The 25,003-nt window shown below is 41.0% G+C and overlaps 1 protein-coding gene and 1 long non-coding RNA gene across 3 annotated transcripts in view; one reads left to right on the top strand and one right to left on the bottom strand.

Annotated features, from left to right (window-relative positions):
• LOC138616265 (uncharacterized) overlaps positions 1–25,003 on the top strand; it is a 244,587-nt gene that overhangs the window by 182,090 nt on the left and 37,494 nt on the right. The gene's annotated exons all lie outside the window — the stretch shown is intronic.
• On the bottom strand, positions 7,496–12,895 carry irx6a (iroquois homeobox 6a). Of its 2 annotated transcripts, none has more exons than XM_069690261.1 (7): positions 12,552–12,895; positions 11,138–11,416; positions 10,247–10,356; positions 9,624–9,919; positions 8,729–9,406; positions 8,409–8,520; positions 7,496–8,031 (listed from the first exon to the last, which is right to left on the bottom strand). In XM_069690261.1, the coding sequence occupies exons 1-6, from the start codon at positions 12,615–12,617 to the stop codon at positions 8,414–8,416; spliced, it is 1,536 nt and encodes a 511-aa protein (XP_069546362.1). In that variant the 5' UTR covers positions 12,618–12,895; the 3' UTR covers positions 7,496–8,031; positions 8,409–8,413. The 2 variants fall into 2 exon arrangements, with proteins under 2 accessions (XP_069546362.1, XP_069546363.1); XM_069690262.1 differs by having other exon boundaries at positions 11,138–11,366.

Genomic DNA, 25,003 nt, shown 5'->3' with positions numbered 1-25,003 from the left:
CTCCATTAGCTAGGAACCATTTGACTTACACACCAGTGTCTAATCCAACACAGGAGCTTCACACAGAGAGGCAGGCCCCCAAGCAGAGCCCAGTGGAGAAGTGTGCTATCGACGCCATACTGTTACACAGCCCCGCTGTGAGTTTTCCTCCTGCCCGCATGATGCCAATGAAACTAATGTAGTGGAAATACTCCATCTTCAGGTGTAGGAGGCTGTTCATTACAGGTGCTACTGCGACTCATTGTACTGCATATCTGTGAAGAAGGGGAAAAAAATGTCTGGTGCAGAGTCTCTGAGAGAGACAAGCTGCTGGCTTCACATGCTGGACTTCATCTGTCAAATCTACAGTGGTGTTTGCACAGGCTGAACTCAGGAAATTGGAGACATAAATTGAAGAGAATTGATAGTGGTGCTGCTGCTTTGCAGAATACTGTTGCTGAACATTGTTTCTGTCTGCAGCCCAAATGAACAGCTCTGCCAGCCTGTCACCAATACAGCGCCACAAAAATAATCCTATCGGGCCTTGATTTTTCTGCAAATCATCCTTTATTATCCGAAAGAAAAAGTTCGACACTGAGTGTGATTTGTGTCTATGTATTGTGAAGTTACAAAATTGTGTCTGTGTAAGTCAAACAACATACATTTTTAATGTAGTCAAATCTTATTATAAAACCTGAAACCATAATAATTAAGAGAACTAACACGTTGCCATAATGCAATTGTATATTTGGATTATTACAACAAAAAACATTGTTCCATTCTATTGTTATGAATTCATGTACATATGGCCCTGACTACACTGTCAGTTAAAGGTTTCACTTACATGTTAGTTGTCATAGGTGAAGCAGCTAAATCAATTTGTTCAACATTTGGTTAAAGCTGACTGACTTTTGACCCGAGAGGATAGAAAACATCACCACAAACAAACATATACAGCTACCACCATATACTATGGACTAATTAATTATGACTGTGTGTTAGTTATCTGTTAAAAAACAACAACCTAATTTAATGTCCAACAAACTCAAAGTAAAATTTGTCCACCTGACACAATGAAGTCTATTATTTACTGTTTAGCTCTGTTTATTGTGTCCACTATCCAACATCTGGGAACAATATGTAGGTCTTAGAAAGCTAAATGCTCAACTTTTTTCATCAGTTATTCACTAACTTTTATAAGTGTGCAATCTGTTGCTGAGCAGGTCAGAGATAAGGGGTTTCTCACAGCTTGTCTGCTGGAAGGTGCTGCATTACGGAGTTAATTAGAATTACATAAGTAATGAGCCAAAAAAAAAAAAAAAAATAGTTTTAAAAAAGTCAGTGAGGGTGGATCAAAATGTTTAGAGACTGCTCCTGTTGCTCGCGAACAGAGCACAGCATCGTGACGTGCACAGGAGCAGGAGGAAGCTTTGTGATGAAGTACGCCAGGTTCCGGCACTTGATGAACATCAGTACCTGAGTTACTTCACCAATTTGCAACCACCGGTATGTGCGCATTAGCAATTTCACCATGGACTCAGGCAGAGAGAACACGTCAAATTGTGTGTCAAACTTGGAAAATTGGCAATGGAGACTCTTAAAATGCTTTACAAAGCCTACGGCAATAAAGCAGAGTTGGGCGACGTGTTTTGAGTAGCATTTATATTTCAAGAGGGGCAGAACGTTCTGTCATTGTTCAAGGCGAAAGGTGTGTCAGGTCAGGGCCTCAACCAGGTGGGTTTATTTGCAAGGCTGCACACCATGAATTCATCCCCTTTGATCAGACTGTCAGAGTTCTACTGGGATGTTCTAAATAATCTGAGGAAAAATCTTCGATGCGAACGACCTGAACTATCACACAATGCCACTCGGGTTCTACAACATGACAACACATTCCTTACATCCCCAAAAATTTTACTCAGAATTGTATTTATGAGCTCTGCTCAATTTTCAGGACCATGGTGAAATTGCAAATGCACACATACCAGTGGTCACAAAAATGTAACTCAGGTGCAGATGTTGATCACGCAACAACATTTTTAATTATTGCTCACAAAGGTTATAGCTTCCCCATGATCCGTCCATGTCACTCTCAATAGGAGCAGTCTGTGAACTTTTTGACTGACCCTCCTATAATGCAATTTAAAAATGTGGCTATAATACATTTCTGTTTCCATTAATTTTTTTCTTGAAAGTCAAAGCTCACTTACAGCAGAAAGTGTGTGTGATGTGTAAAATAAACATGGACTGGGCGATGACGGCAAATTAATTCAGTACAGCATCAACCATCTTTGCCAAAACCAAAACCCAGCTGTACCATGTTATTTCAGTTTCAGTACACACTCTCTGTCAGGCACATGATGTCAGGCGTCTTCTTTCATACGAGTACATACAAGTTGTATGATGTTTCACAACTACAATCACTATTAAATTTACAGCTACTACGTGGCTTGTATGCAGAATGTGGGATTCATATCCATTATGTGGTCAAGCTAGAACACGACTCACCCTGTTTAAAAGTCAACAGCAGGCATTAAAGGCCAACAGATGCCCAACATAAACGAGAAGAAAAACAGAAGGAGAGCATGAGATTAAAAAATGAGATGCGGGGATTATTAAAGGGCATTAAAATGGCACAGAAGATTATTCCGATGTTGGTGACGCTGACCTGAGGTCTGTAAAAGGAGGCTGCCAGTCCAGCAGACAAACATAACACAAATATCAAGATAACAGGAGCAAGAGCGCACCCGGTTTACCACAGCATAGGCGTAATTAGGAACTTATTCGACAATATTTCTTTCCTTTAGTCTGCTTGTAAGTTTGACTTTTATCTTGTGCTTATTTCTGTACATATTTGAAGTAAACATGGCCATCTTCGCTCATATTATTCCATTAGTGTCACTTGCACTCTTTCCAGTTGGTAGAAATGGACAACAAGGGTTACATTGGCCTTACCCATTGGTTTAAAAGTGAAATTGACACTAGAAAGAATCATTAGACAAGCAGCAGAAGCCCTGAAAGCAAACTGAGCTTTGTTACAGGGCATTTCTTAGCTTCATACTGTAGTAACACTTGAGCCACACTATTTCACACTGTTCAATTAGGCAGTGACAGATTGTCAGCGAACTGAGATGAGAGGCGAAACAGAAACTTCCGCCTCTCATCAGCATTTGAGTCACAAGTCTTTATTCCCACACTCAGTGGGCCAAAGTAGACTTGAAGATCCTACTTCCTCTAAAGAGAACGAGGTCTACAAAAGAAACAAGGCCCTGGGAAATGGCAGCACTAACATGACTTTGTGCCATGCTCCAGAATCTGGTCTGGTACATTGGGATCCTTTTGAAAGGACACATATAAAAAAGAGGGCAAAAGAGCAGTTGGACATCCCTCGGCTTCAAGTATGACACTGATGATGGAACTGAGGCCTCGGGGTTTTTTTTTCCGGACCTGAAGCCCAGGTCAAACACAGGGTATAGAAAGAAGCAGGGGTCGCAATGCAACATCTACCCAAGCCACACAAAGGCAGCTTTTTATCCCCTCTCTGGCCATTCCACCAAGTCCATAATTGTCTTTGACAAAACTCATTAGTAGAGACCTTGTAGCAACATCGGCAATCAGAAATTCCATGGAGGGAGACATGCACAGAAACAATGTCCCACACACATTTCATTGCGCCTTTTGACAAAATGTAATGAAGTGTGTATATTGTCCCCCTCATCTGAACTCTGAGCCATTGGTACAAAGACTTGGTTCTATGAGCCTTAGCTACCCAGCGTGGGACACATCAAATGGCACCTCCATGCTGGCTCCTTTGTCGGACTAGAGGGCAAATTATTGTTTGCTATGTTGTTGTTGTTGTTATTATTATGGCTCCTATTTATACAAAGAGGCCATTGATATCGTGTCAGGATAATTCATATTCTTTTACATCACGAGCACATGCTCATTAAGTGGGGGGCCTGAATGTAAAGTGGACATGTGATGGATGTTCCTGACAGTGCTTTGTCAGAAGTTAACCCCTCATTGACCTGTAGCATTATATCGCACAATATACAAGAGTCATTGTTCAGCTGGTGCCACGTCCTTTATGAGAGAAAAGGAAATAAAAATAATGAATGCATAAAAGAAGCACATGTTATGTTTGAATACTTTACTTAATGCCTCTCAACACATACAAACCTACCTTTCACTCAATTTTATATCTCACCTTTGTTTTTAAATGTGCACTGTTTATTTTACAGTTTTTAGTTACATTCATGTGTTAAATGAATTATACATCTGTATTACAATATATTAAGTAGTAGAAGACTGAAAATAATATTGAAACAAGAAGCTTCAACCACTGCTCCCACATAGCTTAGCAGTAAAAAGTTTCATTATTATAAATTAGTTGAAAGAGTTGTCTTTGAATATAGTGCTACATTCATACATATTGTTATCGAGTAAATATATAATACATATTATCTGCTTAAATATATAACTTAAATATACTAGAACATAATTAACAGACGCAATTCAAAGTGTTACTTTCAACACTCCAATCCTGACTTTTTTACTGCTGATCAGTAACATCAATCTAATGCCCTGATTTGTCTTGTGCCTGTTAAGGATATAACATTTATCTCAAATTTCCTCTGTTTGAAAGTATTAAAATGCAGGTTGATGGAGGCGGTCAGATTCCACCTTAAAAAAACAAAACATATTCACAATTTGAAGTCTTCTCATTTTTATACATTTTCTGTGACCCAAACATTGACCTAACAGACATTGACTTGAAAAGAGCAAAGGGTGCAAGCAGAAACTTGGCCCAAAAAAATACCAATGATGCATGACAGTACAGGAAGGGTGGGGTGTTTTTTTTATATTTTTTTTTATCCCCAATGCAAACGCATAGAAGTGTTTAAAAATATATAATAAAAAGTATAAAGACACATACAAGGGATGGTCGCAGATTATTATTGTCAAGCCTATTTAAGTATTTGTTTACCATGGCTTGTTTTTCTTGGTTTTTTTTTTGTCATATCTGTGCTTTATTCACAGATTATCTCAAATCTGTTTTGGATTATGCAAACACGTTTTTTTATAGCCCCCCCCTTCTTTCCTCTCCCTCTCCCACCCCCAATGAAAAATGTAATTTACCAAGAAAGAAGGCGTGTATTTGGGAGATTTAGTTGAGCATATAGGCTACCTAAGGAACTTATTATTGTGTAAAACTGTAGTTCGTCACAGATTTCATGTATTGCCTCAGATTATAAGATGCCAGATCATGTGTACATCCCCTCCCCCTGCATACAACAACAAGAATTATGCTAAATGCCTATTTATTCATTCTTACTTCCACAGTTTTTTCTATTTCATTTCATTTTTGAATAACTCTCCCGTTATGTGAACATCAATGACGTTTCTCATCCAGGGCATTCAGATCAGCTTCCATTTACAGCTGGCTGACGTCTCTCTCGGTTGTCTCTCCTCTGTGCGGCTGCTTTAGTCATATGTAAAACCCACTATAGGACGTACTAATTGACCTGTTAGCTGCTTCAGGCTCACGCTGCTATATGAGCCCATCAGGCCATTATCAGCCCCCCCACCACCACCAGGTACGGCGACACGGTGTTAATCCCATTGCGCATGCATCATTACCTTCAATAGTATGAGGCAGCTTTTCTTTACAGCCCGCGATTTAATTCAATTTGGTTGTAAATATTTGATACACACCGACCCCACGGTTGTTGTTGTTTTTTTATGTAAAGAGCAATATATCAAGCGTCATGACTGATTACCGGAGAGGAGCAGAGAGAGAGCTCCCTGTTAGCAGCTCCTCATTACTACTACAGTTATCATCCAGACGCGGAAACTTCCCATCAAGAGCTGTCATTCCTGTCTCACGTTGTCTGTAGTGGCATTTTTTTTTTTTTTTTTTTTTTTTTTTTTGCTTCCATTTATTTTGCTGAATTTGTTGTACCCCTGTATGTTTTATTGCATTCAGCTCCTTTAACATGTCCTGTAATCACCTGCAGGTGACCTTCAGTAAAGTATGTCACTTTCAAGTTATTAATGCTTGATTTCATGTCTTTATTTTATTGCTCTGGCAGGTGAATGTTCATCACTAATAGGAGATTAAAATCTTTGAATAGCTTTGTGCGTATTTAAAATGGTCTTTTTATATATTTCCTGTAGAAATATGTGTTTTGGGCTTCCACCTCACGCACATCATGTATTGGCTCTCAGATTAACACAGGGAAAATTGGAACTGGATTTTTTTTTATTTATTTATTTATTTTTTTAAATAGGCCTAAATTATTATTCCTGACCTTCCTCATCCTCATCATGTAGACTTTCCTGGATTTACTAGGCATCGTGCGTGGCAGCCCCGCCATTGGCCAAGGTCACACTTTGAGACCATGCCTCAGAGTTGAGCCTGAATTGCCCTAATACGGGAAAGTCCTTTATTACAAGCATAATCTCACAAAATACGACCTCAAAATGACGGGTTTTTTTTTGTGAGGGTGGAGACTATTTGCAGGTGTTGTTTCGGTGGTAGTCTGGAATCAGATTTAGTCAGAAAATCTTAATCTTTGCCTGCTGATGTGAAAATGATTTAGTGGTTGCAGAAATCAGGACTGGAGATCAAGGCAGAAACAAAACAAAACAGACCCTCTCTTGTCTACATCAGAAAATCATTGATTCGATATTTGTATCACACATTTGTTAGTTTTTTCCTCCTAGTTTCAGGCAAACAGGCTGTTAAAAAGTGGTCTGTGTTGCATGTAAAGTAACACAAGTTTATTGAATTGTCAAGTTTAATATTTATTTTGGAAATTGTGCAGAAGAATAGTGCGTCAAAATCAATATCCCAACAGCAATTACTTTGCACGGCACCCCCCCCCCCCCCCCCCCCTTGACGTTTACCACGGAAGTAGTAAATGTCAAAGTTTGATTTAAGAAGTTCGAAATGTGAAGATGAGAAAGTTTTTCAGAGCGTCAGCACGAATCATCCACTACAGTGATCATTTTATTACAGCTGCATGGAGGAGAGGCAGAGGAGTTAGCCCATAATGAGTTGGTCCATAGGCAAAACAGGCGAATCAAAGGGACTCTGAGGGACCATGTGAATTTCTCTGCTGGGTTTGATCCTACAAATGACCTTTTAATTAACACAATGTTAAGTTAGTGCAGCGGCTCGCTACACAGGGGACAAAGCAGCATTCTTCCCATGTTCCTGCCTCGTTGCTCGGCCTGAACAGTAACAAAGTGTTTGATGCCACTTCTGATTAGATGCTGACAACAGAGAGATGATGTCCCCTTTCTTCCACAACTTGTGGATTTCACTCACGTCCTCCTCTGAATTATGACCCGTCATCAGCGCTGCGGCTTCATGCGTCGAGTCAAGACTAAAAACTTTGATCAAATGCACATCCGCAAATGTTTTTTAATTGGCTGATGGGGACGCCGGGCGCTATAAATAACCACGACACAGAGTTCTTGGAAAAAACAATGTATTGTTAGAAAAAAAAAATATCCATGAATGGCAAACACAGGAGAAGCGCACATTTGGAACACAATGACAACAAATCTTTAAGTCCACGCGTAAACACAGCAGATCCAGTCCTTTATAGTCAGCTTTAAGTCCGACAAGCTTTTCTCTTTTACATCAGCCAAAATGACACGAAGCCACAGTGAAACGAAACATGAAACAAAATACTTTAAGGAGATACAAATCCAACCAATTAACACGTTAAATAAGAACGACATAACAAAATAATACATAGAGAGAAATAAATAAGTTTGCTACACTACACGATTGCCATTACACAAATTCGGCCCTTTTTTTTTTTATTTGGCCATATCCTTTGCATCTAGAATTTTTGCATAAAGTCTTTAACACCATAAAAACAATGTTGTGCAAAATGATAGCCACGCCCACAGTTTGACAGCTCTCACTGCAGCAGCGCCAGGTAGCTCCCAAGTGTCATATTGAGGCCGCCACTCGGCCAGTGTCCTTTAGTGCATAAGAAATGTCCCATTACTAATTGTGGTTCACTTTCCAGTGATCTAGGAGGGAGGACAAATACAGCAGGGGTTCACATTAACTCCAAAATGAAAAGGAATAAATAATCTTAATATTAGGAATGTGTCTTCAAATAAAAGTTAATTGTTATATTAAAAAAAAGTCTCATATTTTGATTTGGGTTTTGCAAATAACTTTTGACATAATGCATATTAGTAACCTTTCTTGTCAATCTGCAATCTTTATATTCAGATAATATAAAATAAAAATAAAAAAGATGTTGCCACATATATTATAAAAAAATAATAAGGTCTACATCCGTGAGTATTTGATGATGTTTTTCCTCGCCTCATGTGGAAGTGTGTGTGTATGTGTGTGTCATGACTTCACGGGTTCCTTCCAGTCCAGTGCATACTCTCACCTGCTTCACCTCTTCATCACCGGTCTGAACGCAATGACCTTGTCATCCTGCACGGTCCCACAGGCTTCACTGAGGTCAGATGACTGTGTCTCTGCTTTGCCGCCAGAGAATCCTGCCCACCCAAATAAAAGCACATCTTAAGAAAGTTGCCTCAAGTTGCAAGCAAGTTGACAGAGAGTGTCTTGTTACTTCAAGCCCCTTTAATTTCAATTTCGAATGCCAAACATTTTTGAATAGTGCAGTATTTAACAATGTAAATTAGTGTCTGCTCGTGTCCCCCTGTCATCCTTTATGGTAAACTCAGCAGGTAAAAGGCATACCTTCAATAGTGGAGTATTGACATGCGTCAGGAAGTGCAGCATAGGGTGAACACTGAAGTTGGAGGCCCTTGTGACTGTAGCTGTTAGTGCCGTAGACTTTTGAGTGCAAGGACGAGCCCTCAGGGAAGGGGCTCTCAGCGTCAGTGACACTGCTAGATTCATGGAGGCCCCTCATGCCCCCACACTGTCCAGCTGGAGCCCCGGTGAGTCTGGTGCTCTGTAGCTGGCAGTCCCCGGTTGAGTTGCCTGTCCTCAGCTCAGAGCCGTGCTGCTGAGGGCTCAGTATGACCCCCGAAGCAGCCGTACGCGCCAGAGACCAAATCCGTGGTTTATCCGATGCTTCAAAGTGAGACAGGGACAACGTTCCTGCTGCCGGGCCAGTCGAGGAGGGCGCCTTGGACACTACGGGATCCAGGAAGTCAGACGGGAGAGGAGGGAGGGTGGTGACACTTTTGATGGCACAGGGGAATGAGTGGAAGCTGTTAGTTAAACTCAGGTGCAGCTCCGAGCTGCAGTCTCTTTTTGGAGGAGCTCCAGATATTGCCATGGCCCTCTGGAGGTCCTGCTCATCTGCTGCCACCTTTTCACAGTCACTGTCCAGCTTGTCACAGTCGTCCTCGTCCATGTCCTCCAGGTCACTCAGATGCAGATCCTTCTCCTCCTTGCAATCACTAGAATCTGCAAGAAAGAAAAACAAATTAGGTTGTGTTGTAATTTCCTTTGAGAAAGTTTGTTTGGAAAACTTTTAATATACTTTTAACTTGCCAACCTGCATTGTTTCCTTCGAGAAATTTAGGAGGCAACTACATTTGCTGAAGTTTAGTCTCACTAACCATATCTAACCTTGAGAAAGATTAAGTGACAGTTGGCCAACAGAAAGTAGACAAATGTTTACCTTTGGTGACACAGTCCTGGTCGCTCTTGGTCAGATCGTCCTTCCTGTCATCGTTCGCCTTATTCTTTGGAGACCAGGTCATCTTGTTCTCCTTCTTTAGCCTCCTCCTGGCGTTGGCGAACCAGGTGGACACCTGGGTGAGGGTCATTTTGGTGATAATGGCCAGCATGATCTTCTCGCCCTTGGTTGGGTAGGGGTTCTTGCGGTGCTCGTACAACCATGTTTTCAGGGTGCTGGTGGTTTCGCGTGTAGCGTTCTTTCTTCTGGCTGAGCCATTAAAGTCTACTGTCCCGTATCTGGAGACACACACACACACACACACACACACACACACACACACACACACACACACACACACACACACACACACACACACACACACACACACACACACACACACACACACACACACACACACACACACACACACAGACAGTCACCATTAGTGCAGTTAGTGAAGTATATCTTAGACTACACTCTCAGACATCCTATACCCTGAGTCCTTGCTGTTAGAAATATATACAGCTTCACTCCAGGCGGGCATCAGTGTGGAGTTACACTCTGACCTTTGTTCGCTCAAGCTCATATTACATATACCGGGCAGAAATGAATGTCGAACTCACCTGTCGTATTGATACTGTCCCAACGAGTGATCATAAGGGTAGTATGCAGCGGTTTGAGTGATGCCAGAGTGTAAAGTGCCCGTGCTGTCCTTAATGTCATATTGTGGATTCTACAAAAGAAGAAAAGGGTGTTATTAGTTGCTGGAAACACTTTAGTTGGAGACTTCAAGGTTATTTATCAGCATTTTAAATATATTTTTTTTAAAGAATCACAGCATTCACATAGCAGTTTTAAGCTCTTAGACCACAGGTAAACCCTTCAAATTAAGGGTGACTTGAGCTAAAAAATCATTCCCATACATGACATCAATGTCTTAAATGTATTTTTAACAGTTTAAATGTATAATGTCATAAGAAATACATACAAAATTGTATTTTCCATGATGTTATATTTTAAATGTTACTATTGTTTTCAGGTATAATGCACATAATTTCTATGGACAATCAATTTTAGCTGGCTTTAAAATAAGATCAACTTTCTGCTGCACTGCAAAATGTCCATTTAACAAATCATTTAGTCCTTCATCCAATCCACTTTTTTCAAGTAAACATTTCTGACAGTGGATCAATATAATATCCCTTTTTTTCCCAACAGCTGCTCCAGTAACAGAAACAAGTGCCAATATTTCTGATACAAAGCACAATGAGGAGGGTTGTTTTATATTAATAAAATGACATTTGAATCAAATAAGTTCCTCTGCTTCTACACTTTCTCCCCTCATTTCAGTGGCATCGTTTTTGACTTCATGTTACTGTAGAAGATGAGAATGGCTGCTGGATTAAACGGCTTGTCGAGACGGATATGTTTGCAGTGTGAGATAAATTGATAAACCCAGTTGATCGATCAACCAGAGCCCCCCCGCCCCCCCTTGGCGTGTCAGATGAGCCCACCAGAGTGGAGTAGATAGCGGATGGGTCGGTGCTGTAGGGGAAGTAGTTGGCGTAGTTCTGGCTGGCTGCCGCCGCTGCGGCGTAGGGAGAGCTGTACATCCCCAGCGCCGCGTTCAGCTCCGTCCGGCTGCTTGCCAGGAGCCGGTTCTCGTAGGACGGGCAGCAGAAGGAGGCGGCGGCGGCGGCGGCAGCGGCGGTCTGGGAGCTGCTTGTCCCGTCAGAGACCGACCTGGAAATCGAATCGCAGCAAGTCGTACTGGGGTTTGCCGACACGAAAAACTGCATAAAGAGAATCGTGGACAGACATGGTCATTGGAGCTGTTTCGGCTCTTATCTGGATGTCTGTGACAACTCTGAAGTGACTGTGGGTTATGCATTGCAAAACGATTTCCATCTGAACAAGTTGCTGTGGTGTTAAGATGTGAAATCTTAAAACGAGTGAAATAATGTGAGCTGCTTTCGTTCGTCTTTGGTGCACATCAGTTGAAATATCATGAAGCAGGTATCATTGTCTTAACTTGTGACCCGCCTTACTTCAAGGTAAGTCACTTTTCAGAGAATTCCTGCAATTAGAAAAAGTAGCTTGAATCGGAAATAACTGCTACGTGCTGCATCTCATCGTTGTATTTTTTCACGACTTAATAAAATTCTGAATTTAATACTGTATATGCCAGTAAATAACATAGATAATTGTTTTCATAGAATATTAAGACAGAGAAGAGTTGTGCGCAATACGTGCGTAAAAGTGACCTGCTCCAGTTTGTCACTGACTACAAATTTATAATTTCTCTACAGGAAAAGACAAGTCTGTGTCAAGTTACCCACCGCTTCATTTCAAATTCAAATGGTTTAAATTGCATTGATATTGTGCCGAACGTTGAAATATTATCAAACTAAAAGTTGGGTGGTAACTTTGCCAGCAGAGCAACTTCTGTCCCCTCATCGACATGAACTTCTCCGAACTTGTCACCGTGAGCAATAATAGTGTCTCAAAATGTAAATAAACCGATTTAATGACGTTTTAAAAGCTTTCAAAATAATCTAATTCCTACACATCACAGTGATTTTTTTTTTTAAATAGAAAGTTTGCGAGTGTGTACAGCATGCGTAACAGCCCAATTACACTTCGCAGTGTGCAAAAGGTGACATTCATCTCTATTGTCATCAGAAAAACACGTGAGTTCATTCATAATTCAGTGTAATTGGACACGGGTGCGTGTATATCGATATTTGGTTCAACAACAAAAGCACCGCGCGAAAATAGCTGTCAATACTGTCAAAGCAGTCACTCGTGCATTGATGTTTTCTATAAGAGAAAAGTCCTCTGTTTAGAGAAATAAAATAAAACATGCAGAAAGTCACTGGTTTGTGTGTACACTAAAACTTAGAAGAAATAAAAAGCGAAGTGTCTTACCTGTGAAGTTGCATTGTACGGGTATCCAAATTGCGAGAAAGACATAGCTGCTTCTTTTGTTACCATCAGGAATATTCTTCACCCTTGATCGATTGCAACCAATTCTACTTCAAATCCACCGTCTTACACACATTTCCACGCACGGCCTTTCGCTCAATAATAGATGACTTCACTCATAGGAGGGAGACTTTAGGCTGGAACCAGCTGCAGATTGTTTTATATGAATGAATAATCCCCCCCAAAGGACCCGATAAGAAATGAAATTAAGCGTCATTAAATGCAAAAAAAAAATTGTTGTTGTGTTAGCTGAAGGAGGCTTAAAGGATAACGTAAGTCTTCCAAGATATGGACTCTGCTTGTGCTATTATTTGTGGCTCTATAGTTCTTTAGCATTCATCCATGCAAGGGTATCAGCGTGACGTCACTGTAATCCCGGAACGGCAGGGTACCAAGGATAGAATAATGTCTTTGCCAATCACGTCCAACAGGGTTTTCTTAAGGTGCACTGTACACAGCCTTGTCCCGCTTTTGTAATAGAATGTTTCACCGATTTTCTGAGAAAAAGTCTCAGAAAAATGTGCACTGCTGTTCATTATTATTGAATTGCAAGAATGGAACACATGTAAATCCTTTGTGAAGTTAAATAAATTAGAAAAAAAGAAACATTGGGGATGTTTTTGGCTTTTTTTTATGACTTGTGAGTTACCACATTATTTTTTTTTCTTTTCAGAACAAACAGAAATCACACAAGATAGTAAAGTCTCCTTCTGTTTTCAGATGAAAAAAGACTGATGTTTATTTGAGTTACAACCCACCACAGCTAAAGCTGCTTGAATATACACCTTGTATACCTTTTTTTTTAATTTTTTAATCTCGACCTCTGTTCGCCTCTGGCTCTCTGGCCAGAGGTCCATCCCGGAGTTAATGAGGATGATGTTTCTATCTTTCTCTATTAGAGAGAGGGGCAGTCCCAGCAGGAGCGGTTAGAGGGTTTTTTGGCAGGTCAATAGACCAGTGATTGATGCGCGCCTGGAGACCTACGTGACCATTACGCGTAATGCGTAATTGTATCAATTAACAAATGGATACATGCCCTTGTTTAACCAACGAGTAACATAGTGAAAATATGCCTTAGAGGTGAAATCCGAAGAGCTGTGCTAGAAAAAAAAAACATTGGAAGCCGTGCTCCCCAGTCTAATTAAATATCCGTGCATGGGGGCGACGAGAATTGCATTTTAATTGAATGATGCTCACTTGAAAGATGGGTAAGGAATGATGCTGCCTCACAGTGAATGAAACTAGAAATAATGTTAAGCCTTATTCGATTATCAGATCAACCATCACCAGTTCTCTCCCTCTATCCTGTAAACATAAACAAGCTGTGCCCTGTCCTCGTGTGTTGAGCTGGGACGGAGAGGGGGACTATTTATTTCCCTTAAACGCACTATATTTGTATTGAAAGTGACGACGATGAGCAGTCCTACTGAGGCATATGATCTGCCCGTTTCTGACTGTCTAGAGCGGTGTAAGTTTTCCACTGTCACGACTGACACCTTGCGTCACATTTCCCAGTGCCCTGACTTCCTCTGACTGATGAATAGCGTTTACTCCCCATGAGACGCATCTGCGATTACGGGCTTTCTCTCCGAGGGGCGCTAAAGAGCCGCGTGTGGGAGATGAAGATGAGATCTCCCGAGATTCTCCACAGAGATAAAGTGGACAGAGTGGTCATGGTCCAGGCTCTGGGAAGTGCCATTTTTTAACGCCCACAGGCAATAGAAGCTCTCACGCACCACGCCTTTGGTCCAGACAAGTGCTTATTTCTTCTGAAGGGCAACTAAACTCCAGCAGGGAACTTGTTGGATATCAGATCCTGATCCTTCATCATTCCTCATGTTACCAAACTGCATTTAAATTTTCATGGAGTAGAATTATTCATGGTTTTTTTTCCAACTTTTCAACTTGTTTATGTTCAACATCATACTGCAGTCTCACTTATTGATATTTCAACTTAGAGCCAGGCTTACACCCAATATTTTTAGTTCTCAAAACTCACACTACACTCTGCAAACCGAGTACCTTACAATAAATTAGATACAAACAAAGACAATTTGATTATAACATCACTGCATTTCCTAAATACATTCTTGTGGAAGGAATAAAAACGTTAGGAAGGGTAGCTGAAGACAAAAAAAAAGTGACTGGGCAATAAAACAGACCTATTTAAAGTGAGCTGGACCATATATCTGAATGAGCAAACAAATCTGCAGAACAGCTACTTTTCCAGAGATGAGAAAAAACAGACCCGTTTTGATCTTTGTGACAGGGCAATTTTCAGATCACCAAATGATTTGCTTAACATTTTATTGAACTGAAGAAGTATTGGAGATGTTCTCAACATCTAAAGGAACAGTTCAGCACTGTTTGAAAATCTGTATCCAAGGTTTTATGTGTAGATGTACAGTACTGGACATTAATGAGAGTTTCAATTAAAGATTGTATTAATAAGCAAATGTAACACTTTTAACTCTCTAGTATCCATTAATGACTGCTATCAAATGTGGAAAACGCACAATTTCAGCCTAAACCATCATTACAGGAGAACATAGCGAAGGTTGAAACAAGTTAAGTGTAATTGCATGCCGGTGGTCGATGCATTTCTACAAGGGCATGCATGATGGCCCAAGTACATATGGACAGACTCATGCATAATGCATGTCCAGCAGTCAGTGTAGATCTCACTGAATAAGGCCGAAATGAACGCTAATTGTAATGGCAGACTGACCACAATGCCCTTCCCTCGAAAATGTGTGACAACTCAACATTGAGCCATTTCTTTATAGTGGTCTGTCTGGACTACTTAGTAATCACCTTTTAACAAGGTTTTGTTTTCAACAGCTAAGTGGCTGCCAGTGGCAGTGCTTTGTTTTCCCACTTTTATTTTTCATGAGTAAAATTATTTTAGGCAAAGTCTGCCATGTTGTGGTGTTAGAGTACTACACAGTATTAATGCTGCAGGAGCAACTCTGGTAACTCCTGATAGCAACAAAATGATGTTGAATTCATGCTCCTGGTTTAAATCACGCATAATTAATATCAAATTTGTTCAAATATAACCAGGAAAGAAAGTGGAAAAATTCCACATCCTCTTCTTTGGAGTATCACATTTATGGGAACAATGACAGAAGGGACAACAAACAGAGAACCAAAACTCCCAAAACTGTATAGCAAGTAAGTTAAGTGTGATTTTCTGTGTTTTGCATACTCGATACCTTCATTGTCATCTTGAGAAAACAAACAAAAAGAACAAAAACCCAACCATGCCTCATCTTTCAACAAACTTTGGCAGTTGCAGTTTGAAGACATATCATTTGACCCACGAATGGTCATGTAATAAAAGACTTAACTACTAGCAGACAAAGGCATTCACCCTTATAGTACATTAACGCATGTTATTTAGGGAATAAGCAGACCCGAACCTCCATTTTATCTTGTTCTGACTGATTCTAGTGATTACTAATGAGACTGAGTAATGCACGCATTCTCCATTAGAAGCATCACTGGGTGGAAAAAAAACAAAAAACTGGAAAGGTTAAGTCAACACTCAATAGCTCCCAGCCCTATTCTCCTACTTAATACATTTCCTATGCTGACTTAATGAACCACACAAAGCCTCTCTGGTTTTTCATCAGATGGGGGGCAGCAGCAGGAGCAGCGGTGGTGATTGTGGTGGAGGTAGAAGGGGGCGGGTGGGGGGGGGGGTGTATGAAATGGTAATAAGGGCAGACAGACGGAGAGACGGAGGGTGAACCCCGAGCCGAGCAGGGGATGAAGCAGCACCTACCTGGAGGTGTGTGATCTCATTAAAGCCAAATTGGTATGCCAATAAATCCGAGGCCCTTGCGATCTTGAATTATTACATACACACACACACATATATACACACTGCATACACACAAACTTCCCCCCATGAAGAGAATTATTAGTACTGCTAAATTATCCAAAATGGAAGGAAAAGTAATAAATATTGTAATGAGAAATAATAGCACCGCGGAGGATATGGTCACAGCAGTGGCCGGTTAACACCAAAACAAACATCTCCAGGGTTGACGAGTAATTACAGCACAGAGGGAGTCATTAGAGCTTCATCAAACACAGTAAAAAAGGGATAGGGTGAGTATGACATCACGATGATTGTTTCAATAAATCAATTCGGCGTGGAGAAGAAAAGGATAATTGTGTGTGATGACAGAAGAAGTTTGACTGCTGTATAAGTAGTGCCACTGTGTTGTGGCATGCTTTGATTGGTATCTTGAGTTTTTAAAAGACAGTGTGTATTTTGAAAGAACATAATTACACTTCTATTCATTTGGTTTTGTTTCCCCAAAATTTAAACATGGATTTGTACATGAGTGGATGGGCATAATTGGTGTTTCATTTGTACCATTGTCACTTTGATTGCTTGTAGTCAGATGTTTAACTCAAACAAACCCTAGGCAAATGTTTTTTGGGGGTTTTTTTTGGTTGGGAACCACATGTCCCAGAGGCCCCCCGGGGCTCCCTGAGAGAGGGAGTGAGATCGAGAAGAAGACAGAGAAGGCATGTGCATGTTGTTTGTGTGTGCTGGCTGGCAGAGTCCCCTTGAGGCTCTACTATAAAGCTATCATCAGTGGTGGTGTCAGGGATTTGTAGCTTGTCACTGAGAGAGAGAGGGAGTGCTGGCAGTAACTCTGGGAAATAACTGCTTATGGAGAGAGAGCCTGGCTCGCTCAGCTTGTGTGAGTGTAGGTGTGTGTAAGAGAGATAGAACGATGGAGAATGAGTGGGAGGAATGTGTCTATTTTCTCCCCGGGGTGTCTGGAGATGTGCATGTGCGTGTGTGCGTGTGCGCGTGTGCGTGCGTGTGTGTGTGTGCGTGCGTGTGTGTGTGTGTGTGTGTGTGTGTGTGTGTGTGTGTGTGTGTGTGTGTGTGTGTGTGTGTGTGTGTGTGTGTGTGCGTGTGTGCGCGTGTGTGTGTGTGTGTACAGGTAAGCTGTGGGTCGATCATACGATGTGTGTATCCATGTGCCGTCTTTTATGTGGAGGCCTTCGGCTCTTTTTCTATGTGTGTTCTTGTCGGCGAGTGGTGTGTGTACATGTCTATTCTGGGCGTGTCAAAGCCGCTGTGGTGGCATTGCGTGGATCTTCTTGTGCATGTTCACATTTGGACGTGGATGTGATCAAATATGTATTTTCAGTCGCCGGCAATAAGGAGGCTGTGTCAGCTACCTCCCGGCTGCTTACACCCGTGTTTGTGTATGTGTGGTCTTTGTCAAGATGGATGCTGACTTCAAACCGAACTTTCCCTTAAGGCGGGGCGCCAGCAGCAGCAAAACGCCGCTGTCGGGTAAGTACATGTATCTGCACAAAAACAAGTTCCTCTGGAATGACGAATGGAGCGCTCATTTTCTCATTGACAACCATGTATTTCTGAAATCGCATATTGGCGGTTGACCAGCTTTCAAGGGCCCGAGGGTCATGAAATTCACTCAACTCATAAATGATCATGTCAGTGTTCAAACAGGGGAAAGAAAAAGGAAGATGAGGAAAATTGCAGTTACATGGTTTCCATCTGACTGCAGCTGCTAAATCTGTGGCAGGATTGTGGCCCATCTCTAGGGCCCGCAGAGGCAGAGAGACAGTTCCTATTACTGTCAGTCCAATTCTCTCTCTCTCTCTCTCTCTCTCTCTCTCTCTCTCTCTCTCTCTCTCTCTCTCTCTCTCTCTCTCTCTCTCTCTCTCTCTCTCTCTCTCTCTCTCTCTCTCTCTCTCTCTCTCTCTCTCTCTCTCTCTCTCTCTCTCTCTCTCTCTCTCTCTCTCTCTCTCTCTCTCTCTCTCTCTCTCTCTCTCTCTCTCTCTCTCTCTCTCTCTCTCTCTCTCTCTCTCTCTCTCTCTCTCTCTCTCTCTCTCTCTCTCTCTCTCTCTCTCTCTCTCTCTCTCTCTCTCTCTCTCTCTCTCTCTCTCTCTCACCGGCCACAGCCCAGCCACTGCTGTCAACACCAGGCCAGTCATGGTACATATCGGCATCTTTTCTCTCAAGTAGAGCCATAAGTTCTCAGCAAGGGATCTTGTATGTTATGCAGTGCAGCTTTAAACTATAAGCAAATGGTTATTAACATTTAGTGTAATCTCTTGTTATAAATTTGCCATTATGTGAGGTCAAGAGTTGAGTAGGAAGTAATCAAAGAGCATGCTCAGTATGAGACCTGAAGGACGTGAGTGTATCAGCCTGCTTTAGGATACATTCTGGAAGCAAGTAAAAATTTGTGGGGAAAAAAATATTTTGACACAATACGATAAAGAAATAGTTGCAATGTTTCCTTGTTGTTTCATCCTATCTTGTGGCAATCCATTACACATATACACATACACACCCAGAAGTGGGGAAAGTGATGAGAAGTGGTCTAAATATTGAAACACTCTCCATTACAGAAGACAGTGCTCTGCGTCGAGAGTGTCTGCTGAGCTGCCTCTGGTGTTGCACCACATGGAGACAGAAGAAGGGCCCGGCTCCATCTGGTCCTGGTTCAGTCTGGTTTACTGCGCAATGGTGCCAATACAAATAGCCGAGCTTGATGTTTGTTTGCATAAATTGTTTTGAAAGGCTTCACCAAGAGTTTTTTGGGTGGATTACGGTGGGGAAATAGGGGAGCCAACCGTGGTGGAATAATCCTCACTGAGCTGACAGTTAGATTTGCTCTTCTTTAAAAAAAAAAAGAAAAAAAGAAGATTGTTTTGGATTTTTCTTCTCTGTTCCTGGCAGTGAGTTTGGACAGTGAACTTTTCAGTGGGTGTGTGTGTGCGTGCGTAAAACGTGGGTGTACGTACGGTGCAGAATGCTGAGCTGCTTTCTTTTCTCTCAAAGCATAGCGGTGTCAATTTCGATAACATCAATGTAGGGTTTAACACATGCAAAAAGTTCAGTTTAAAGTTCAGAGGCCTGGTGAAGTGGGGGTGGGGGGGAAATGTCTTTCTTCCTAAAACCCTCGCATATCCACTTTGATTTTACCCCCACAGGTCAAGGCAACACTGACGGAAGGAAAAAGCAAAGTTATGTAGCTAGGTGAATTAGTCTTGTATTACACAGATGAAAAACATGTTACTGCAGGAACTTTTTTTTTTTGCTTTGATTGCACACCCTGATCCTAAAAAAAAAAAAAAAAAAAAAAAAAAGACGTAGTGATCAACTGGTAGTCATCATCACTTAGCTCTGGTTTGGCTGCAGGTATCATACAATTGACCTGATTGATTTCATAAGTGTGCCAGCTCACGACTAACTGGTACCAGACAGATCTTTGTGTAAGCTGCACAGATACCCAGGTCTCAGCCAGAGCCTCTCATAGGATGGAAATCACAAGTCTACCAATGACAGTTCAATCGTTTGGAGCCTCTGTTCCTCATTTGCTGCTTAGCCAGTGGAGGTCCCTCCATGGTTGACTCCCAACCAGATCCAGATGCAGCTAAACATTTCTTCTTTTTTTTTTTTTCTTTTTTTTTGCTGCAACATTTGTCTTGGTCTTCAGTTCCTCTGCAGCCACATCGTGTCAGGCTGCAGAACTAATGATGGTATATTTTCGCATCCATGGACAAAAACCTGACATCCATTGAGGGGTTGGTCCTTGACAAGCTCAGCACCCAGCAAGTCACAATAGGACAAAACCTGCGTCCCTGATCTGAGGACTGGAATCTAAACAGTAAAATACCTTGTTTCTTGGTGATTTTATGACTTCCATTGCGTCTGATTAAGTGAGCAGAAAACACAGAGACTCACTAATAAAACCCAGTGTCAACCTGCAAGATGTTATGCTTTTTTGCTTCCTAAAATTTCTGCCTCATTAGTTGGATTTCCATTCGGACATGGTTATTCCCTTTTCCTTTCATTTTCCTTTTTTCTCAATTCAAGCTGACCTCAGAAAAGATTTTTCCTTCTTTTTCCATCATACAAAGTGGATCTACCTTGGAATGAAAAAAAAGAATGGGGCTCCCTCAATTCATCCAACTTAAAAGCAGATGTTACATGGTTGCCAACATCAAAAGATCCTGTTAACCGTAGAGAGGGTGAAATCATATACCTTTGATTAGCCTTTTCACTGGTTAATGTAAACGAGCTTTGTACATGGTTGCTGGGTGAACCCTGACCTTGGCCTCATAGCCAATAGATCATCAGATTACAGAAAAAAAAACATGCACACTTTTGTTTCAACTTTGGCTTGTTAGGGCTAATTTCTGATTTGCAGATTGTCAAGCTTACTTTAGAGTAAGCTCGAGGACTGGATCAGGTCTCCACAAGGCCCCTTTCTCTGGAGTAACACCGATGATTTGTAATAAGGGTGCAGTATCCTTGAAACATAACTTGGCTCCTTTTTGAACCCTCTTTCCTGTTCAGTTCAAGATGTTTTCTCTTTTGAAGTCGCGATATCTACAATGTAGACATACCTTAAATATGACAAGGGTTTTTATTCTGAGAATGATAAGATGCAAAATATGGAAAGAAAAGTGGTGCCCGGGGCGAGGGTGGGATGTGAGAGCATTTCGTTTAAATATATGGTGAATGAGGGTCCTTCAACAAGTGTCGTGTTTACATTGCTAGTGGGAAAACAAATCGACACAGGCGGCGTCTGATGGGGCTGTAAAACAGCTCTTTGGTAGGGAGAACAGCTTAAATTCCAAACGGCAAGCACAACAGTGTCACCCCAAGGTGTTGAGAGTAAATATACGGTGTTACCTTTAGGCTAAATAAGGGAAAGAACACATAAAGACTGACGTGCACGTCACTGGCAGAGTGGAGCAACGGCTTTACCTGGGAGCAACAAGAATGACAACAAATAATAACACTTAGGATATCTGTTCATTATTGTGTTGTTGTTGTTTTTTTTATCACAATGTGTAAACAATAGCAACTGAAGGAAGCACTTGCACCTGAGTATAGTTCAAATAATGTAATACAGTTGTACAATGAGATTGACTATATATACAGATTCTGTCAGGACATTAGGAAATAATTGACTGCTCTACTCTCCATCCAAGGTAAACAATAATTCATGCTTATGAATTAATTAATGAATTGGGTGCCACAAAATAATGTTCAAATATTACAAAAACTGAGATCAATATATTATCGGTTTTGTGTGTAAGTGTACAACTTCCCTCTGAATAGTGCAGTGCTCCGCAACCGCTGCAGCTTCCCCGGCCGCTGTCCCTCTTCTCCATGATGGCTTCTGTTGAGGCCGAGAGGTGTACGGCATTTCATTCTCAACTTTTTGACCGTTGTTAGTACACCATCCTGGTACTCGTACTGCACTGCATGTTGCCACACATGTCACTGTGAACGCACTTATGGACTCACATTAGCCAGTGTACTTTTGTATGTATGCAGATTGAGATACAACTGAATCTCTGTGTGCCTCTCACTCAGGGTGCGCATCCAGTGGAACTCCGCAGATGAATTTCTTTCCTCATCCACATCTGTATAATGTTACTTACAATGTTAACAAGTTTAGTTTGCTGTTTGTTGATGCGTGATTCAGACTAGTTGGAATAGTTGTGTATGACGAGCCCAACTAGCTCGTTGTCCGTTTCCCAAATTCAGGCAACTTTGTGAAGTAAACAAACCAGATGTACTGACTTTGTCTGGATGAAACGGAACTTTGTTGCAGCTAATGCCGCCACAAATACAAAAATACATCTCAAATGGTGTTGATATACGGTTTTGCCATGGCTGTTGTCTTGCTACTCTAATTTTGAAAAAACAAAACAAAAAGATTAACGGAGATAAGCAAGCGACAACATAAATGTATAGGCTTAATTGGTCATCTTTTGTTTTATCGATCAACTACTGGATCCAGACAGTCTAACTTTAGAATAAAAATCTATGTAAAACAAAGGCAACTACTAACCAAATGCAGGGCATGAATACGGAATATTCAACCAAACCCGTTGATGTACAACATGGTGTTACAAGATTGGACTTCATTTTTACACATTGCTCCTTTAAACTATTCATTGTCACACTCTGGCCCAAAACCCTAATAGAGTACTCTCACAGTGAGAAAAATAAATGATGAGTATACGTGCTTGACCTTTGCCTGCAGCAGAGTAAATGCAGTGGAAGCGTGATACCACTGTGCGGTCCTCTAATCTACTCATTTAGCCCCGGCTTTGGGACCTGCTTCGCTCCGCTTCATCTGAAACTCCCACATCACAAACGGCTGGCTGCATTCTCATAGACTGCTCCGCCTTTCTGTACCTCTGTCCCTCCCTTTTCCAGTCTCCTTCTTTCTCTCTAACATCCTTCTTTTAATTTTGTTTCTCTTTTTTTTCTGGTCTGCTCTTAATGTCCTCAGGCTTCACCTATCTTGTCTGAGTTTATCTTGGTAAGCAGTGTAGCATCCCACTATTATACTGTGGATGAAGTCCATATCTGTGGGATGAGCCTGACTGCATTTACATCCAGCTCCCTCTCTCCCTCTATCAGCTCACTGTGCTTAGCCTGTTTTGACCTTTGCATACCTACAATCTGTAGAAGCACTACAGCAGTTCAGGCGAAGTGTGTATCTTGAGATGGGCACCTTTCCAGTCTCACATACCGGAGACTTGTAGAGTAAATTATATTCTCTCTCTCACTCTGTGTGCTCACCTGTGTCCCTGCCTGACTCAGCACTATTGTAATCCAGAGCAGTAGATATCTGAGATCCTTACAAGACTAAAACACTACATTTCATTAGAAGTTGAAAATGTATACAACTGTGGACTGTGGTATACGTGTTAATAATGTCATTACAAAAGAAAGAGACAAAGATGTGAGATGGGACAGTAGGAATGAGCACAAGTTATAATTTGTTACGCTTAATTGGACTGATTCAGATGTGCTGAGGTATTGTGGGGTTTAAAAGGTAATGATCAATAGCAGGACATTACTTTTAATTATTTTCTTTTTGTGACAGCATCATTAAATAGCATTATATTCCTTTGTTAAAGGCTCAAAATCTGTGAAGGAAAAGTAACACTTACATGTGTTGTATGGTAAAAAAGATTATATGTACTTTTTCCTTATTATTTTTCAGTATTGTTAGACTCTAGTAATTTCTTTTTCACGTGTGTTTTGCCATGTTTGATTAGAACTGATAACATTATATTTATACAAGTATATACATGGACATTTTATTATAAGAGGTGCTTCTCCAAGAACCAACATCATATAAATGCAGAATGATTAATACATACTATAGCAAATAATATCGCACACACAATATTGTATTGAAACACATGTTAAAACCACTCATGCTATTTTCCAACATGGTAAATATTCTCCAGTTTTTAGTTTTACAAATGATTGTACCGACATGAAGTATTTCCAAATTATTGACATCACTTATGTAGCCTACTTGTAAAAGGATGTGTAGAATTTCAATAGGATAATACAATACACTTTATTCTAAAATTGAATGTACAGATTGTTTACATTGAGGGTCATCAGGGACAGTTGCAGGACCTCCCACAGGGTGTGATACTTCTTACTGGGGCTGTATCGCTTCACACACGTTGTCATTTCCTTAAGTCGCTCCCTCACTCATCCTTGTCTCCATCCTCTTCCTCCCAGCTTCCCCCCAGGCCTTCCTCCCTTCTCTCTCCCTGGCACCTCCTCAAGTTGTCGACGCGCTGGTTCGGAGGGTTTCCTTCAGGAAGGAGAGGTCCATGTTCAAACCACAGCCTGATAGCGAGAGCCTGATAACCCCCGAGAAAAGTGCTACACTGCCAGCTGACATGAACCAGACGTCCTCCTGACCCACTTCTCCTTGGGAACAGGAGACCCAGAAGAAAAATACTGGGGCGGGGGGTTGAATGCATGAGTGCCCCTCTGCTACTGAGAAGGTGTGAATTTATTGCTGCAGAAATTATCATAATAATATTTGAGTTTAGCGTTGAAGTTATCAGAGTAGATATTGAAGGCAGATGCCTCAAACTTAGTGACGGACAACAAATTTAAGAAGCATATAATGGAGAAGAAAGAGGTTTCCTACAGAATAATGTGGTTTATGGAGAACGGCCTTGTGTTATTGCTGATTTTATACTTGCTCCTTTTTATGTTTAACTTTTTTTTTTTTTAAATATGGCCTTCTTTTACTTGTTTTTTTTTTTTTTGCATTTGGCCACAGAAAACAGTTGAAAACTAACCTTTTATGCTCACTTTAGGACATTTACAAACCCCTTTTTCTTGTTGATCAACATTTCATGACAAATAAACTAATACAAATAAAATCAATATGAAATATAAGAAATCAGAAAACCAATCAGCCTGTTTGAAGCACAAATTATTTCCAACATATTCAAGTCAGATTCAACCAAAGAAAAATACCCTAAGCTGAAAACATCTGTTTTCCTCAGCTCCAGAAAAGTTTATATTTTGGAAATAC

This window comes from Brachyistius frenatus, unplaced genomic scaffold, assembly GCF_029030835.1.
Source record: "Brachyistius frenatus isolate BFR_SWC_R1_liver_20210118 unplaced genomic scaffold, ASM2903083v1 Contig_9, whole genome shotgun sequence".
NCBI lineage: Eukaryota > Metazoa > Chordata > Actinopteri > Embiotocidae > Brachyistius > Brachyistius frenatus.
The sequence above is the reverse complement of the archived record's forward strand: the minus strand, read 5'-3'. Positions and strand labels throughout refer to the sequence as shown.

What these genes read in the sequence shown, in the direction of transcription:
- irx6a (XM_069690261.1), bottom strand. Translation starts at nt 12,617, where the DNA reads ATGGTAACAAAAGAAGCAGCTATGTCTTTCTCGCAATTTGGATACCCG. An exon ending in GGACAGTATCAATACGACAG is followed by an intron (nt 9,920 to 10,246) that starts GTGAGTTCGACA and finishes GTGTGTCTCCAG; the next exon opens with ATACGGGACAGTAGACTTTA. An exon ending in CCAGGACTGTGTCACCAAAG is followed by an intron (nt 9,407 to 9,623) that starts GTAAACATTTGT and finishes TCTTTCTTGCAG; the next exon opens with ATTCTAGTGATTGCAAGGAG.